General features: G+C 38.4%; 1 protein-coding gene across 20 annotated transcripts in view; it reads right to left on the bottom strand.

Moving 5' to 3' along the window:
* The window catches only part of Nsd1 (nuclear receptor binding SET domain protein 1), a 144044-nt gene that overhangs the window by 109934 nt on the left and 15332 nt on the right, over window positions 1–18778 (bottom strand). The window contains exon 2 of one of the 20 annotated variants that reach the window (XM_063230861.1): window positions 2617–2723. The exons of 18 other annotated variants lie outside the window; for them this stretch is intronic. In XM_063230861.1, coding sequence (XP_063086931.1) covers window positions 2617–2685 — 69 coding nt within the window. In that variant the 5' untranslated portion in view covers window positions 2686–2723. Of the gene's footprint in view, window positions 1–2616; window positions 2724–17183; window positions 17203–18778 lie in introns of those variants that run through there. One more of the 20 variants, XM_063230862.1, reaches the window with a different exon arrangement.

The raw sequence follows: 18778 nt of genomic DNA, 5'->3' as shown, positions 1-18778 counted from the left end.
GACTTTTGGGTTTTTTGTTTTTTGAGACAAGGTCTCACTGTGTAGTTCAGGTTGCATCAAACTTATGGCAATCCTGCCGCTTCAGCTTCCCAAGTGTTGAGATACAGGCATACACCACCACATGCAGCTAACCCAGCAACTAGAACTACTTCATCATACCAATCATGGAAAAAGAAATGAAGTAAAATCAACAAACCTTTCTACCTAGTAGGCTGAGTTTAGCTCAGTAAGCTATCATTTGCCAAGAAACAAAAGGAAGACCTGAGACCCAGCGAGGCAAATCCAGAAAAGAGTGGAGGGATAGTGGATCCCTGGTGACTGAACCCAGGACCTTCACAATGAGCTACACATTACCAGCTGTTTTTATTTTGAGGTAAGGTCTTGTTAAATCACTAAATTTTCCAGGATGAGCTTGAACTTGTGATCCCATCTTACCCTCCTCAAGTGCTGGGATTATAGACTTGTGTTGGCATTAATATTAGCCTGCAGCAACCAAAGAATTAATGATAACCTAGTAAATGTTAATTGTTATTAATAAAGTAAGAAATGCTCCTTATTCACTGGCTAGATTCCTTGGGAACAAGAGATCAAAGAGAAAGCCTGAACAAGGCAGGGAACAACTAAAGACTTAAAAACAGGCACAAAAAAACCAGGAAACTGGTCCAAGAAAAGCTGGAAAAGCATAGCAACTCATAGATAGGTCAAAGGCATAAAAAAGACCACAGATAAGGCTGGGCTAGGAGACTATCAGTGGAAACCCATCCTGAAGCATGAAAGTAAGGCAGCATGCTCAGAGTAGAAGAAACATGTCAGGGCCAAGACACTGCTCTCGAACAGGATTTTATTTTGAGAGTAAGGCTTTCTACTTTATAAAACAGGTTTGATGACAGTGCAGAGGACATGCTTGAACAAGTATAACCCTATATAACCCCAGGAGAGGAAAGGCTATAATCTCCTGGCCTGAGGCAACAAAAAACCATTGTTAGTGTATGTTACACTAACACTGAATGACTAAAACTTTAGTCCAGGATATTCCTTGGCCTCTTAATTTGGGGCATTATCTTAACGCAAACTAGAGGCATTTTCTTCACAATTCAAAAAAAAATTGTAGAAGCCAAGTGTGGTGGCACTGCCTGTAATCCCAGAACTCTGAGAGAGTGAAGCAGGAAGATGGTATATTAAAGCCCAGCTTCAGCTATTCAGTAACTTAGAAATACCCTATCTATAATTAAAGGGTGGAGGAAGGGTTGGTATATAAGGGTTCATTCCCCAGCATCAACAAAAAGAATAATAACTTGAGCCATGTTCATTCTAACATCAATCACTTTTATTCTACATAGTCTTCCTAACTATAAAAATTTTCTCAACATTTAAGAACCTGCTACACCTCTACCAATTCTTATTTATCACTGTATTATATACAATTGTTGATTATGGCCTAGAGCTAATTTTCTTTGACTTCAGCTTCAGTTGAGGAATTTATTTCTGTATGCTATAGGAAGCACATCAATGGTTGTGAAGCCTGGCTGCACAATGGAATCAGCTAAGTTTTAATAAATAAATGCACCACATGCTCAATTCTCCCCACCCACTGGCAAAATTGAAGACTGAGTCAGTACATACAGAATGGGGCTTTTGGTATCTAATTTGTTAAAACATCCATGATCGCTTCTGATAAAAGATTGAAAGGTTGAAAACAAACACATCATACACTTGGGAGTAAATATGTGGTCAAAGCCTGGCCTGGTGGTGCACAACTGTAATTCCAGCACCCAGGAGGCCCAAGTAGGAGGAATGCTGTGAGTTCAAAGTCAGCCTAGGCTACAAAGTAGTTGAAGGCCAGCCTAAACTGCCCAGTGAAGTACTGTCTCAAAAAGACAAATATATGTATTAAACTGCCCAGTGAAGTACTGTCTCAAAAAGACAAATATATATATATGCATGAATGAATGGTCAAAATTACAACCTTGGGTTTATTTAAAAAGAGGAAGATAAGATACAGCACTCTAGGGCTATGGATTTAGCTCAGTGGTCTAAGCACCTGCTTGGCCAAGCACAAGGTTACTAGTTCAATCCCCAGTACCAAAAAAAAAAAAAAACACCAATCTAAGAGATGGGATTCTCACCCATGTGATACAACTGGTATACTATGTACAGAGAATCCACCAAAAAAAATATATACACATACATACATACATACATACATACACACACACACACACACACACACACACACACACACTTCGGTCATTTACTGTACTAATAAACGTCTGGAAGCTAATGGCTACCATTTACAGCACCTCTTGTAACCCAAAGGTAACTTATATTAATCCTGTGATAGCTGCATACATTTTTGGTGCAGACTATATATTTTAATATTATTTAATTTCATATGGCAAAAAAAAAAAAAACATTACATACAAAAGCAGCAGAAACTATCAGGAATATTCATAGACAATAAGGCAAGTATTAATCCCCTTATTACAGACACAGTATATGAAGCTCCTAAGTGGGAAATGAACCAGCCAAGAAACAAACCAAGCTGTCAGTTCAACTAATGCCTGTGTTCTTTTTACTACATCACAACAAAGATAACACTGGCATGGTGGCACACACCTGTAATCCCAGAGTTGGGAGACTGAAGCAGAAGGATCTCCATAAGTTCAAGGCCAGCCTGGGCAACATAGTGACCTCAAGGCCAGCCTGAACTGCATAGGTGGACCCTGTCCCAAAAAACAAAACAAAAGAAAAAACAATAAAGACAAAATCAACAATCTATATTAGCCTTCATTTTGGTAACTGCAGTTAATCTTGACAAAATGGCCTTACACATAACTGGTTTCCTCTTCCTTTTTTTCCCATATATCACATCAAGTTACAGTATTTCTACCTCTAAAAAAAGTAATGTACTTCACAATTAATTGGTGTAGCTAATCAATCCATCTGAACTTCTCAAAATCATTTTGTTCAAACTCTACCACTGAGGTAGTTTACAAATTATGTTCCTCAGATAAGTGTTCTAGAGAGACCCTTAGGCACCACCCAAAAATGAGAAAAGATGGCTGCTCGAATCAAAGCAGTTTCGTCTTTTTCTTTTTCTATCTTCTATACTTGGAATTTTGTATATGATTTCATCTGAAGCTAGCTAAGTATATTGGCACATGCCTTTAATTCCAGCACTAACTAAGGCAGGAGGATCACCATGCATTTAAGGCTAGTCTGGGATACCCAGTAAGTTCAAGGACAAGCTGAACTACATAGAAACACCTTATCTCAAAAAAAAAAAAGAAAAAAATCACTTCATATGAAGCTATAAAAAAATGAGTTGGGAACCAGGACACAGGCATGTAATGCCATGTATGGGGGAGGCTGATGCAGGAGATATACAAGTTCTACTCCCACCTGAGCCTAAACATCTAGCAGGATCCTGTCTCAAATTCAAATTGAGGGGGAAAGGGGATACAGTCCAGTGGAGAGGTCCTGATCTCAATACTCAATACCACAGTAAATGAAAGGCAAGAGGGTTGTGGTAGGTTTGCTGTGGGGTTCAAAACCAGCCTGGATGACACAGTTCAAGGCAAGCCTCGACTAGTTAGTTCTGGGCCAGCCTAGACTCCATAGCAAGACGCTGTCTCAAAAAAACAAAACAAAACAAAACAAAAAATAATGAATCAGTGAGTTAGTGAAACAGCACAAGGTCCAAACTCCTAAAATGACAAATCAGGTAGGCCCTTGCTGACCTAACTCCTATTTATCCATCCAAACATAGCGCCTTTTACCACCAACATCCATCTCACAATTTACACTTTACAGTTACACATAATTCTCACGCTATCACACCTCTATGCCTGACTCCTTTTCCATTTATACTATGCTTCTTTCTTCCTTTGTCCAGCTAATAGTTACTTAGGAATCCATGGAAGGGCATGCAGCTCAATAGCACTTGCCTAGCATACCCAGTGCCCTAGGTTTGACCCTTATTCATTCATTCATTCATTCATTCATTCATTCATAAAAAGCAAAATCTAGGGCTGGGGATTTAGTTCAGCAGGATAAGTGCCTGCCTTGCAAGCACACAGTCATGAGTTCAATCCCCCATACCCATTAAAAAAAAAAAAGCTCACAGCCGTAATCTCAGCACTTTGTAGGCTGAGGCAGGACTGCCACAAGGTGAAGGCCAACCTGGGCTATGCAGTGAGCTCAAGGCCATCCTGAGCTACATAGCAAGACTCTCTGTCTCAGAAAAAACAAAAACTTAGCTCTAAGAATCCACTGGTCAGGGGCTGGGGGTTTAGCTCAGCGGCATAAGCACCTGCCTTGCAAGCAGGCAGTCGTTGAGTTCGATCCCCGGTACCAATAAAAAGGAAAAAGACCAAAAAAAAAAACAAAAAAAAAAAGAATCCATTAGGTTTACAAAACCAACCAACCAAAAAAAAAAAAAAACCCTCAAACACCATCATCCATAAACTTATAGTTAAACTATTAAGTTATCTGCTAAATTAGTATTTCATCCTGTAGACACATACATATATACTCATATGGAATGAGAATATATACAATCACTAGGTGCAACAGCATTGAAAACCAACTAAATATTCATCACTAAGGACTAGTTATAAATTATGACACATACTAAGCCAGGCATGATGGTGCATTCCTGTAATCCCAGCACTCGGAAGGCTGAGGCAGGAGGATCTTTGCAAGTTCAAGACCACCCAATCTACAAAGTGAGCTCAAGGCCAGTCTGAACTGCATAGCAAGACCCTGTCTCAAAAACACCAAAAATTATGACACATACTATAAGCTAGTTTTCTGTTCTGCTGTTATAAAAATTAATGAGGCAAATCAGGTGTAGTAGCACACACCTATAATCCCATTACTCAAAATGAGCTGAAATTAGAGACCAGCCTGGCCTGGGCTACATAGTAAACCTGTGTAATCCCGCACTGGGAGACAGTCAGGACAACTGCTATGAGTTCACGGTCAGATTAGGATAGCAAGATCCTATCAACAAAATGAGGTTACCTGGTTGTGATGAAATCACACACACCATCAAAATATCTATGAACTGTGGGGAAGAATTAACAAAACATTCTCAAAGTACTGATATAAAATCTAGAGTATATCACCAACACGTGGAATTCAGTATAAAACATTTAAAGCATAACAGAATCCAATAAATGATGCTTGAAAGCTAATTAACCATTTGGGAAAAAAAAAACGCATGCAGCAAAATTCCTTTGTGAAAAAAAAAATTCCTTTGTGGCTGAGCTGGGTAGCACACAATCCTAATCCCAGTTACTTGGGGCTGAGGCAAGATAATCAGTAAGTCCAACAGAGCCAGAGTAATCTTGTGAGACCTTCTCAAAACAGAAATGTAGGCTGGGTGTGGTGGCTCATGCCAGTAATCCCAGGACCCAGGAGACTAAAGTTGGAGGACTGCCTTGAGTTCAAGGCCAGACTAAACTACACAGCAAAATCCTCAAAAACCACAATCAAACAAACAAAATTTTAAAAAGATGCAGAAAAGTCTACAAAGTAAGCTCAGTGATAGAGTCCTTGCCTGTTATGTGGCAGGACCTGGATTCAATCCCTAGTATGTATTAAATAAAATTCCAGTATGTATTAAATATTTCAATATTGACAAAATCTTAAGAAATAGATAAAGGTGAAAAATAAACACTGAGTTGGTAAAGGATTTTAAGGATGGCATTAAGGATTTGATAATAGAATTCTAAATATGGTACTATGTTCCATGAAAAGTTTAAAGTTTTACTTTGTCTCTGTAGTGTAAAAAAAAAAAAGAAAGAAAGAAAAGAAAAGTTTAAAGCTTTCTGAACAACTTTAAAAAAAAAAATCACAAAACCTGGGAGTGATGATTCATAGGTGTAATGGGGGGTGGGGCAGGGTAGTGCATGTTCAGGCAGGCCAATGGCAAGCTCTAAATAAGCCTAAGCAGTTTAGTAAAACTATCTCACAGAGGGGTGAAACTGGTGGTACATGCCTATAAACCTAGCATTCAGGAGGCTGAGGCAAGATATATAGTAAGTTCAAGGCCAACCTGAACTACATAGTGAGACCCTATGTAGGTGAGCCCTGGATTCAAAGGACTCTTTATCAAATTCACTGTGAGGCCCTGGATTCAAAGCCTGATACAAAAAAAATTTAAAAAGTGAGCCTATATCTTAAAAAAATTATATAGTATTGGGGCTGGGGATTTAGCTCAGCAGCATAAGTGTCTGACTTGCAAGTGCATGGTCATGAGTTCAATTCCCCGGTACCTATAAAAAAAAGAAAAAATATATATATGTATATATATACAGTATTATCCACCAAATAGAATAGACAAGGGGGAAAAAAAGATACAGACATGGTGCTATTTTTTTAAAAAATTTGTAGCCTATAATTCCAGCTACTCAAGAGGCAAAGAAGAAAACAATTTGATAGATAGAAGATCTCAGATTGTCTTGCTTTGAAATTTATGTCTCTTACATTGCTTTCTTATGTTCTGTTTTGTTCTGTTGTGTTCAATTTTACCCTCTTTAAAATTAAAAAAAAAAAAGAGGCAAAGGTAACAGGATCCCAAGTTGAAGGCTAGCCTGTTTCAAAATTTAAAAAGGGGCTGGGAATATAGCTCAGTGATAAACCACTAGCAAGCTCCTGATTCAATCCACCCCAGGGAACAGGCACAGGATGACCTTTTTGTAGGAGCTCTGGGGCCGGGCACATAATAACTCAGTGGCCCAGTGCTTGCCTGGCAGGTGTGACAAATTCAATTCCCCGAACCAAAAAAAAAAAAAGGAGCTCTGAGCCTGAGGGCTAGACACCACAAGCAAAGATCTCCTTCCCAAGCTGAAAAAAATTATGAAAAACAAGTTATCATTGAAATTAAATGGTGGTGACATGCTCAAGGAATATTATGGGGCCTTAATCCCTTTATGCTTTTTTTTTTTTTTTTTTTGGTATGGGGATCGAACTCACAACCTCAAGCTGGCCAGGCAAGTGCTTATGCCACTGAGCTAAATCCCCGGCCTTAATCCCTTTATGAATCTTGTGATAAATCAATGTGTAGAGATGGTAACTAGTGGGCAACAAAATACTGAAATGGTGCTACTATAAGGAAATAATATGACCAGGGTGGAAGCTTTGAAACAAGTTTAAATAATGACCGTTCAGCAGAGAAATTTATTTTAGGTGTTCTGTTTTGTTTTTGAGGCACTGAGAACTAAATCTAAGGGTGTTCTACACTAACCCTCAGTGTTTTTATTTGGATACAAGGTCTCACTAAATTTCCCGGGGAAGGACCCAAATTTGTAATCTTCCTGCCTCAGCCTCCCAAATTCTGGGACTACAGGCATGCATCACTATACCTGGCTTAGTCCTCTGTTTAACTTCAATTATAATTTTGTGCCATAAAACGGTATTTCAGGACATGTACACCAGTGGTCTCTCAGCTACCTACTTCACAAGCACTCCAATCGTGTTAATAATAAAATTTGCACAATGACATTTCCCAGAGAGCCTCTTATTAAGTGACACCCAATTATATATTGTACTGAAAATTTACTGGTTTAAAGTTTAACTCACTTTCCTATAAGATCCCTATAGGTTGGAACCATCTTGTTCTGTTCATCACTTTATTCTTTACACTCAAAACAAAGCACATTGTAAATGCTCATTATTTGTTGACCAAGTGATAACTGAATGAGCAAGAAAAAAATTAATGATAACCTGAGCGGATATCACACCTATAGTTTCCCAACTCCTCAGAAGGCTGAGGCAAAAGGATCACTTGAACCTAGGAGTTTGAGAATAATAAGGGGAAAATAGCAAGAAACTTATCTCAAAAACAAAACAACCAGATGTAGGTGGTATGTACCAGTAATCTCAAAACTCAGGAAGTGGAAGCAGAATCCCCTTGAGTTCAAGCCCAGCCTAAACTATACAGCATGACCTTGTCACAAAAATGACTTTGTCACAATAATAGTAATAATAAAACAAATTAGTTTTTCTTTAATTCTTTAAATATAAGGCCACCTTAAGATTGTATAGGCAGTAAAACAGCACAGACTACATAAAAGGAAAACCTGAATTCATAAGCCTACAATAGCATTTACTAAGGTCTCACTTTTTTTTTTTTTTTTGAACATAGTCTCACCATGCAGTGCAGGTACCCTTGAACTGGCTTATGTAGCCCAAGCTGCCACCTTAGTGCTAAGATTACAGGCATGCACCACCACACTAGTATCACATTTAAAACTACAGCCAGTGGGCACTTTGTCCTCCAGTTGTGAGTAATCTAAAAATATTCCAGAAATTTAAACAGATTATTTTGGTGGTGTCAAGAAAAAAAAAAAAAAAGAGATGAAAAGAGATATAAAGAATATTTTAAAAAATGAAAAGATATAGCAGATGCTAACAGGGACCGGGAACAAATCATCAAGAAACAAGTGTGTTCTATAGTTTACCCACATTTTGCCAGGGAGTTAGCTCAGTGGCATAAGTGCCTGCCTTGCAAGTATGCAGTCGTGAGTTCAATCCCCGGTACTGATAAAAATAAATAAATAAAAAGTTTATAGTATAGTTTACCCACATTTCTTAAGTGGGTAAAATAACAGCTGGGCTCACACCTGTAATCCCAGCACTCAGGAGGCTGAGGTAGGAAGATCATTACAAGTTCGAGACCAGCCTGGGCTACAAACTGAGCTCAAGGGCTACCCAAACTGCATAGAGTCCCTGTCTCAAAAAAGACCAAAACAAAAAAAAAAAAAAAAGATTCTCAAAGATAAAACTGTTGAGATTTATAAAAATTCTGTATCCAAATTCCTGGTGAAAAAATATAACCTTTATAAATGGATCAAATACCAAACTAATATCACAAAAAAAAAAAAAAAAACGCATACAAACTTAAATCTAAGAGTCAAATCTCTGCTAATCTGATTACTAAGGTGAGCATGGTGGCGCACACCTGTAATCTCAGTGCTCAAGAGGCTGAGGTAGGAGAATTGTTATGAGTTCAAGACAAGCCTGGGTTACAAGATGAGCTCAAGGCCATCCTGAACTCCATAGTGAGACCCTGCCTCAAAAAGATAAAAATTTAAAAAACTAACCAGTGATATGTATCCATTTGGAAGGTCAGTCCGCATGGTAGCACCCACCTCTAATCTCAGCACTTGTGAGGCTGAGACAGGAGGATTAACATGAATTTGATGCCACAGCGAGGTTGGGAAGAACAGAGGGGACAGATATAATTTGAGGGCTATGGGGGCTGACACAGGAGGATCTATGTTTGAGCCTAATCAGTAACTTAGCAAGGCCCTGTCTCAAGAAAACAACTGGGAATGCAGTGTATTGCAAAAGGTTTGGTTTCAATCCCCAGTATGAGAATGAACAGGAGGGGAGGGAAGGAAAAAAGAAATTCTTTTAGTTGGGTATTACCTGCCATTTATGATTTAAAAATTCCAAAACAAACTTCACAGGGGGACACTATTAACTCATGACTTCAATTCTAGCTGATCTCTAAAGTCTGGGTATTTATCACCATGATGCATTTCTAAATTTAGACCAGGGTGCTGGACTAAGACTTGCAATTAAAAAATTGTTAAGTCCACCAGGTATGGTGGCTCAGGTCTATAATCCCAGCACATAGGGAAGCTAAGGCAAGAGAACTGAGGTGAATTCGAGGCCAGCCTGGGCTACAGAGTGAGTTCAAGACCAGCCTGGAATACACAGCAAGACTCTGTCTCAAAAAGAAAAAAAAAGTTGTTTAGTAACTAATAAAAGCTTTTTTGGGCGGGTGCGCACTGGGGCGGGGGAGGGGGGGCGCGGGGGGGGGGGGGACCAGGGATCAGATTCATGACCTCTTTTAGTGCTTGCTAGGCAGGCGCTTATGCCACTGAGCTAAACCCTTGGCCCATAATAAAGACTATTCTGAAAAACACAAAATAAAATTGCTACAAGCTCTTCCAACACAAAGGAATGAGTGTTTCTTTCTTTTTTTTTTTTTTGGTCTTTTTGAGACAAGGTCTCACACTATGCAGTTCAGGCTGGCCTTGCTCACTTTGTAGCCCAGGATGGTCTTGCAATGATCCTCCTGCCTCAACCTCCCAAATGCTGGGATTACAGGTGTGTGCCACTGCACCCAGCTGAGTGTTTCTAGATTTTACTGCAGTAATAAGAAATGAGCTGGACATGGTGACACACACCTGTGATTCCAGAATTTAGAACGCTGAGGCAGAAGGATCACAGACTTCAAAGGCAGCCTGAACAACACAGTGAAACCCTATCTCAAAAACCAGAAAGAAAAAAAGGATTAGGATGTAGCACAGTGGAAGAATACTTACCTAGCATGCACAAAATCCTAAGGTCCATCCCCAATACCACACAAAAAAACTTTTTTTTAAGAAAAAGTTATGACAAAAGCTAATTTTCACTCTGGGAAACAAATGCAAGAGGATTAGAAGTTGAAGTTCGAAAAAAAAAAAAAGTTCAAATTCAGCACAGGCAACTCAGGGACTTAAGTGAAATCTGTCTCAAAATTGAAAATTGAAAAAAGCCAGGACTATAGATCAGTGTAAAGGCCCTGGATTCAATCCCCAGAACAGCTTTTAAAAAAATTAAAATTAAAAATATTATTTTAAACATTTCTTTAACTGGTAAATGCAAATTATATGCTGGCTATACAACTGTGAAAATTAATACTTACCAAAAAAAAGAAAATTAATATTTTTCTTTTCTTTTTTTTTTTTTTGATAGAGTTTCACTATGTATTTCAGGCTGGCCTTGAACTCACTGTGTGACCCAGGCTGGCCTCAAACTTGCCGAGATCTACCTGCCTTGGCCTCCCAAGTGCTGGGATTACAGGAATGCACCACCTCACCCAGCTAATATTTTGATTTTTAATCTTTCAATTTCAAAACACAGAGCTTCAAATCATTGGTATGAAAATGTAAAATATCCTCACATTAATATTTATATAACAAATATACTTTTGCTATAAAATGTAAACAGGACATAACACTTGCCATTGCAGAAATCTTTTGTTCTTTTTGGGACAGAGTCTCATTATGCATTTCAGGCTGGCCCTGAACTCATTTTGTAACCCAGGCTGGTATTGAACTTGCAACAATTCTACCTCAGCCTCCCAAGTGCTGGGATTATAGGCATGTGACACCATGCCCCTGAATGTTATTATTTTAGATGCCACACAAGGTATCACTTTCCAAGTGCTTTAAATAAATGTACCAGATATTAAAGAACAAGCTGGAACACAGGACTGGGAATGGATATTTACATTTTAAAAATTTATACTACTAAAGACACACTACCATTAAACCCCGTCAAAGCATCAACTACACACATGTACACACACACTTTGAATGCACTTATCCCATTGTCTTTGCCACTTTGTGAAGCAACTCAGCATTCTCTTCTGTGTTTTCCCAAGGTATGATCAAAAATACTACAATGGTACTGCTGTGTACTATTCAAGAGAAAGACTGGCTAATAAAAAAAAAAAAAAAAACTGAAAAAAAAGCTAAGAATGTAGCTTAGTGCAAAAGCCCTGAGTTCTGGGCTGGGCATGGTAATACACACCTGTAATCCCAGTTTTGGGGAATATAAAGAAGGATGATCACTGTGAGTTTGAGGCCAGCATGGGATAAAAAGTGAGTTCAAGGCCAGCCTCAATTGAATAGTGAAACCATCTCAAAATGACCAAAAAAAAAATGCTCTAGGTTCAATCCCTAGCACCACAAAATGAAAAGCTGATTTTAAACATTTCTAGTAAAATATAAACTATACACTGGTTATTCAACTGTAAAAACTAATAATCTTGGTCAGGTCAGATGTGGTAGCACATGCCTATAATCCTAGCATTCAGAAGGGCTAAAGTAGTAGGATCACCAGAACTATAGAGTTCAAGGCCAGCCCAGGCTACATAGTAAGTTCAAGGCCAGCACAGACTACATAATAAGACCCTGTCTCAAAAAAAAAAAAAAGTCCTCACCCACCTTATTCACCAAATTGGCAACCAGATTTCTGGCTCTTTACTAACATCAAAATGACTATAAAAGGTCAACATTTTAGATTCAGGACATGGAGGCACCCACAATAAATAACACACTGAAGATACAAAAAAGGACTTCCAAAACTACTTCAGAAAGTGCCAAGAGCAATGAAGGAAGTGTGTTCAAAGCAAGGGGGAGTATTCTGAGGAGAATGAATGGCAATGTGTCTTTTACTGTAATATAAGTTTAAAATGTTTTTAAACATTTGCTCAATTTTTCAATCACACCTTGTATTCCACTGATAGAGCACTTGCCTAGCAACTGTGTGGTTCTGGTTTTCATCTTCAGCAGAAGGAGAGAAGGAAAGAGAAAAAGAAGGAGGGCAAGAAAAGGAGAAAAGGATGAACAGAGGTAGAGAGAAAGATAGGGAAGGAAGAAAAAAAGAAAAGCAAACAAGCAAGCTAGCCAGCTCGAAAGCTACTTGTCCTCTGAAGAATAACCTCTAAGAAGACTTTCAAAATGTTGATTTTCTCACATATGCTATCAAAATTTTTAGCTACTCACTACTTTAGTTACAAAATATTAACCTTCACCATTGTGGCCACATTTTCCCAAAGTAATAAAATAATAAATAAGGATAAGCTATAATTTCATGACTTAAAAATCAGGTAACTATTTTGTACCACAGTTTCTATTATATAACTTTCTCCAATCGATCTGTTCATAGGCAAGTCCCTACATATTTTCAATCTATATTTCTAAAATACAATTTCACTTTTCTTTCTGGAGAACAATCAAGATACAAGAAATTACTTAGGTATTTATTTATCTCACAGACTACTCCTTCATTCTCCCTGCAAATATTCCTTATATATTCTTCAGGAATTGTGTGAAGCCCCAAGATACAAAATAAAGACAATCTAATCCAAAACCTCAAATTGTAAATTTAGTGATAACTACGAAACGCAAAAATAATCATCATTACACAAAAAATGCCATGACGGCACAGAACTTTTTATTTTCTTTTCCAAGAATCAAGAAGGGCAGTAAGAAATGTTAACCAAAATATTTACTTAAGTAAACAGTCTACCAATAAACATCCTTCCTATTAAACAGAAAAAGCTGTTCGGTAGTTAATCCAAAAACCAAATTATAACAGAGTGTGATGGCAATACATAGAATCCCAACACACTAGAGGCTGAGTCAGGAGGATTGCAAGTTAAGAGTTTTGCCAATTTAAAGAGGCTTGTCTCAAAATAAATTTTAAAAAAAGAAACCAGGTTTGGTGGCACATGTCTGCAATCCTACTACAGGAGACTAAGGTAAGATCACAAATTCCTGTCCAGCACAGGCAACTTAAACATATATTAAGACCCTGACTCCCCGAACTTTAAAAAGGTGGGGCTGGGGCAGGAGAATCACTGCAAGTTTGAAGCCAGTCAGGGCTACACGGTGAATTCAAGTCTAACATGAACTACTCAAGTGAGGCCCTGTCTCACAAAAGAAAAATTTCCAGGTATGATTGCATACCTGTAATCCCAGAAGTTGGGAAGCTGAGGCACAAGGATCATCATGAGTTCATGGCCAGCCTGGGCTATATAGTGAGTACAAGGCCAGCCTGGGCTACATAGTGAAATCCTGCCTCAAAAAAGAAAAAAAAAAATTTTTTTACAGGCTAGGAATGTAGTTCCATGCAAAGCACAAAGGACCTGGGTTCAATTGACAGTACCACCAGAGAGACAGAGACAGAGTCAGGAAGGACCTACTTACTGGAAAAGGTTTTGTTTTGATTTTTTTGAGACAGGGTAGAGTCTCTCTAAGTCACTAAGTTGCCCCAGCTGGGCTAGAACTTGGAAATCTTCTACCTCACCCGCCAAGAGTTCTAGAATTTTAAGAATGCATTATCACAAAAAAAAAGAATGCATTATCACTAATGATTTCTTTTTTGAGGTGATAAAAATCTTTTATTTTTTTTATTTTATTTTATTTTTTTTTTTTTTGTCTTTTTCGTTTTTATCGGTACCGGGGACCGAACTCACGACTGCCTGCTTGCAAGGCAGGTGCTTATGCCGCTGAGCTAAATCCCCAGCCCCGATAAAAATCTTTTAGAATGAGAAAACAGTAATGGTTGCACAACTTATATGTAAAAGAAATACCACTGAATTGTACACTTTAAAATGATAAATATTTCCAGACATGATAGCACTCGCTTTCACTATTAGGTTCTCGAGAAGCTGAGGCAGCTGGGTCACTTAGCAAGATCTTTTTTGTTGTTGTTGTTTTCTGAGACAGGGTCTCATTTTTTAGGCTGTCCCTGAGCTCACTATATAGCCCAGGGTGGCCCTGAACATGGAACAATCCTTCACTTCAGCCTCCTGAGTGCTGGGATTATGCAAAATCTTATCTTAAGGAAAACAAGAAACTGAGACAGAAATAAAAAATCGGGGAAAAAAGGCCTGGAGATGTAGTTAGTTCAGTTTGAAGGTTATGGGTTCAATCCCTAGTACTGTAAAATAAATTTAAAAAGGATAATTTTAAACCAACAACAAGGCACTAGGGGCAGTATAGACTTGTAACTAAAGTATTGGGCCAAATTGGAGGATCACAAGTCAAACAGTAGCAAATCCAAGGGCACAATAGATTACACAGTGAGAGCCTCCAAAAACACAGAAACAAAAAAAGAAAGAGGGAGGGAGACTGGAGGTATAAATCAGTGGCACGAAACTTGCCTAGCATGTGTAAAACCTGGGTTCAATCCCCAGAACAGCAAAAGGGCGGGAGGAGCAGGGTGTATGTGAATATTTAAATTAAATTTTATCACAAGTTATAAAAACCAGTCTAGAACCAGGCATGATGGCACACACCTGTAATCCTAGCATTTGGGAGGCAGAAGCAAAAGGATTGCTGTAAATTCGAGGTCAGTATGCAGCAGGTTCAAGGTCAGTATATTTCGTAAAAAGATCATTCATTTCTTTTTTCTTGTGGGGGGAACATTTATTCCCGATAAACTGAAAGATTATTAGTTGGCAGATACATTTACACTGTGGTTGTTAGTAACTTAGCTGTAACTCAGACATCAAACAAAAGTAAATTCTCAGATGGGCATGGTGCTGCACTCCAGTAAACCTCAACACTCATGAGCCTGAGACAGGATTATTCCAAGTTTAAAACCAGCCTGGGTAGGGGCTGGGGATTTAGCTCAGCGGCATAAGCGCCTGCCTTGCAAGCAGGCAGTCCTGAGTTCGATCCCCGGTACGGATAAAAATGAAAAAGACAAAAAAAAAAAAAACCAGCCTGGGATACAAAGTGAGCCCACGGCCAGCCTGAACTACATAATGACACCCTATCTCAAAAAGACTAAATAAATAAATAAAGTAAATTCTCATAGTAGACAGAATTTACATGCTGGGCATGGTGGCCCACACCTGTAACCTAAGCATTCCACTCAAGAGATTGAGGCAAAAGGACTGCTATGAGTTCAAGGCTAGCCTGAGCTACACACTAAGTTTAAGGCCAGCCTGAACTACACAGCAAGATCTTGTCTCAAATAAATAAATAAATAAATAAATGGATTTACATTTGGTTTTGATAGATACCAGAAGCCAGACGCAGGAACACTTGCTTTTCTATTCTTGTTTTGATGCCAAATTTATACACAGACCAAAAAAAAGCAAAGAAAAAATTTTCTCATTTTAATCTTCCATTTACAACAAGCATTCACTAAAAATACATTTTGTAGTGAACATTGTTCGTAAATTACTCTTTTGCAACAGGAGAGGCCGCAGAGCAGATGACAGATGTTCTGAAAGCAGATGGCCTTCACTGGAATAGCTGCACCATCACTTGGGCAATCACTTAATCTCCCTAAGTAGTAACAATTTCCTAATGTGTAAACCTGTAATGATGACTATAACTAGCAACTCATAGGTTGTTCTGAGGGTTGACTAAGATAATACTTATTATGCACTTAGTACAAAGAGCCCAGCCACCTAGCATATGTTCTCAATATTAACAGCAGCAGCAAATACCCATCATGTACCATGCACTGTGCTAGGATTTAATTTTCAAAACATTTTACAGACTGAACTTGAGGTTGAGGGACTGGGTGTATAGCTCAGTGGTAGAGTACTTGCCTAGTATGTACAAGGCCTGAGTTTGGTGCCTGGCACCACAAGAGGGAAAAATGCTATCATCAGCTCAACAGATGAAAAACATGGAATAAAATCTAATTATTTTCATAATAAAAATACAGTCCTGAACAAACTTAGAAAGGTACTCCCTAAATCTCATAAAGGGTACATAAGAAAAATTCTGATTAAAATCATACTTTTTTGGCTAGTGTGGTGACACACATCTATAATCCAAACACACTCTGGAGACTCAAGCAGGAGGATTGCAAGCTCAAGGATTGCATTCAACTACATAATGTGTTCAAGGCCAGCCTGGACTATACAGTAAGATCCTGTCTCAAAAAACATTTTTTTTTTTTCTTTTCTGAGACAGGGCCTCACTATAGTTCAGACAGGCCTTGACCTTACTTTGTAGTTCATCACATGTATTTTTTCAAAGAGGGTATCAAAAGTTGGGAGGAAGGTAAGGTAGTACCCATGCATAATCCCAATGTGTGGAAAATGAAAGCAAGAGGTTCCCCATATGGAAGCCAGCCTAGGCTACACTGCAATTTCAAGGTCAGTACTACATAGTGAGAATTGTCTCAAAAATACTATCATGAAAAAAAACTAGTCTTTTTGCTGAGCATGGTGATGAAAAATTCACACACCAAACCATACCGTTAGGCCAGACATGGTGATATGCATGCTTGTATTCCTAGTACTTGAAGATAAAGGAGGATTGCCTCAAATTCAAGGTCAGCCTGGGCTACATAGTAAGTTCAAGACCAGTCTGAACTATACAGCAAGACTATATCTCAAAAACCAAAAAATACATGGTAGTGTACACCTGTATTCCCAGCACACACGAGGGTGAGGCAGGAGGATCTCAGTGGGTTAAAGACCAATCTGCACTAAACAGGAGATTCATCTCCAAATAAATAAATTGTAACCTTTTCAACAAATAGTGCTGAGACAAATGGATAACCATAACCAAAATGATAAAGCTGGACCCTCATCTCAGATTACTTACAAAAATTAACTAGTTAAATGTAATGATGCATACCTGTAAGCCCAGTGCTCTAGGTGTTTATGGCATGAGGATCCCAAATTCTAGCCCAGTCAAGACAATTTAAGTCACTTAGCAAGGCTGTCTAAAATGAAAAAGGGCTAAACTTAGAGTTGTAATGCACACCTATAACCCCAACACTCAGGAGCCCAAAGCAGGGGGATCACAAGTTTGAGGCCAGCCTGGCCTACATAGTATGTTCAAGGCCACCCTTAACTACCTAGCAAGTTCCTATGTCAAAAAACCAATAGAATTAAAATTTGGGGGGCTTGGGGCTGGGGATTTAGCTCAGCGGCATAAGCGCCTGCCTTGCAAGCAGGCAGTCGTGAGTTCGATCCCTGGTACCGATAAAAACGAAAAAAGACCAAAAAAAAAAAAATTAAAAAAAATAAAATTTTGGGGGCTCGGAATTTAGCTCAGTGGCATAAGCACCTGCCTTGCAAGCAGGCAGTCGTGAGTTCGATCCCTGGTACCAATCAAAAGGAAAAAGACAAAAAAAAATCTAAACACAGAATTAAAATTTTTAAAATAATTAAAGGCTGAGGATGTAGTTCAATGTGAAGACATTAGGTTCAACTGCCAATACCAACAAAAGAAAAAAAAATTAAAAACCTTTGCTAGGGTACTTTTTAAAAAATTGAGAGTGGAGAGTCCTGAAACTATGTAGAGTTTAGCCTTACCTTAAACTCACTACTTGAGCCTAAGCTGGGCTTAAACTCACAGTGATACTCCTGCCTCAGTCTCTTGACAACTGAGAGTACACATATATACCACCACATCCAGGTAGAATAGCTAAAATTTTTTTTTAAAAAAACAGTTATAGCCAAGGATATAACTGGATTAAAATTAAAGGATTAAAATTTTTTTAAAAAACAGTTATAGCCAAGTGGCAGCGCCAGCCTGGCAAATGCGAGGTCTTAAATTCAATTCCGGGTACAAACAAAACAAAACAAAACAATCAGTAATAGCGTGTAGATATAGCTCAGTAGTCAGACATGCAAGACCCTGAGTTCAATTCCCAATACTGCAAAAAAAGAGATAAATGTCTCTATATAACTATACACTGTCACCTTGCCATAAAAATGTTTAAAAAAGGGAGCTGGGGATTTAGCTCAGCAGTGTAAGCGCCTGCCTTGTAAAGCAGGCAGTCCTGAGTTCGATCCCTGATACCGATAAAAAGGAAAAAGACCAAAAAAAATGTTTAAAAAGGAAATACTTTGATGTAAAATTCCAATGATAATTACTAGTATGGTACTAATGTCTATTATTATTACTGATGTATCACGTACTTTCATCAGGGAGCCCCACCAGCTCCAATTACAGCATCAAGAGAAATTAGAAATGACATTGGGAATACATCCCTCACAATTTACAAAGGAGTGTTACCTTCAGCTTCTTGCTGGTATATGAGGGGATATCATATAACCAGTAATTATTTTTAATTTAATCTAATATGTAAATATAGTTGTTCAACCACCAAAACAGATTTTCTCCTTCCAGCAATCTAAAAGCCTATTAAGGAGCTGGATATGGACCTACACCAACAATCCCAACACTGCAAAACTGAAGTGGGAGGACTAAAAATTTAAACC

The sequence above is a fragment of the Cavia porcellus genome, unplaced genomic scaffold (genome assembly GCF_034190915.1).
Source record: "Cavia porcellus strain 051 isolate PalLab524CR breed Dunkin Hartley unplaced genomic scaffold, mCavPor4.1 scaffold_19, whole genome shotgun sequence".
Classification (NCBI taxonomy): Eukaryota; Metazoa; Chordata; class Mammalia; order Rodentia; family Caviidae; genus Cavia; species Cavia porcellus.
This window is presented reverse-complemented; position numbering and strand designations above follow the sequence as displayed.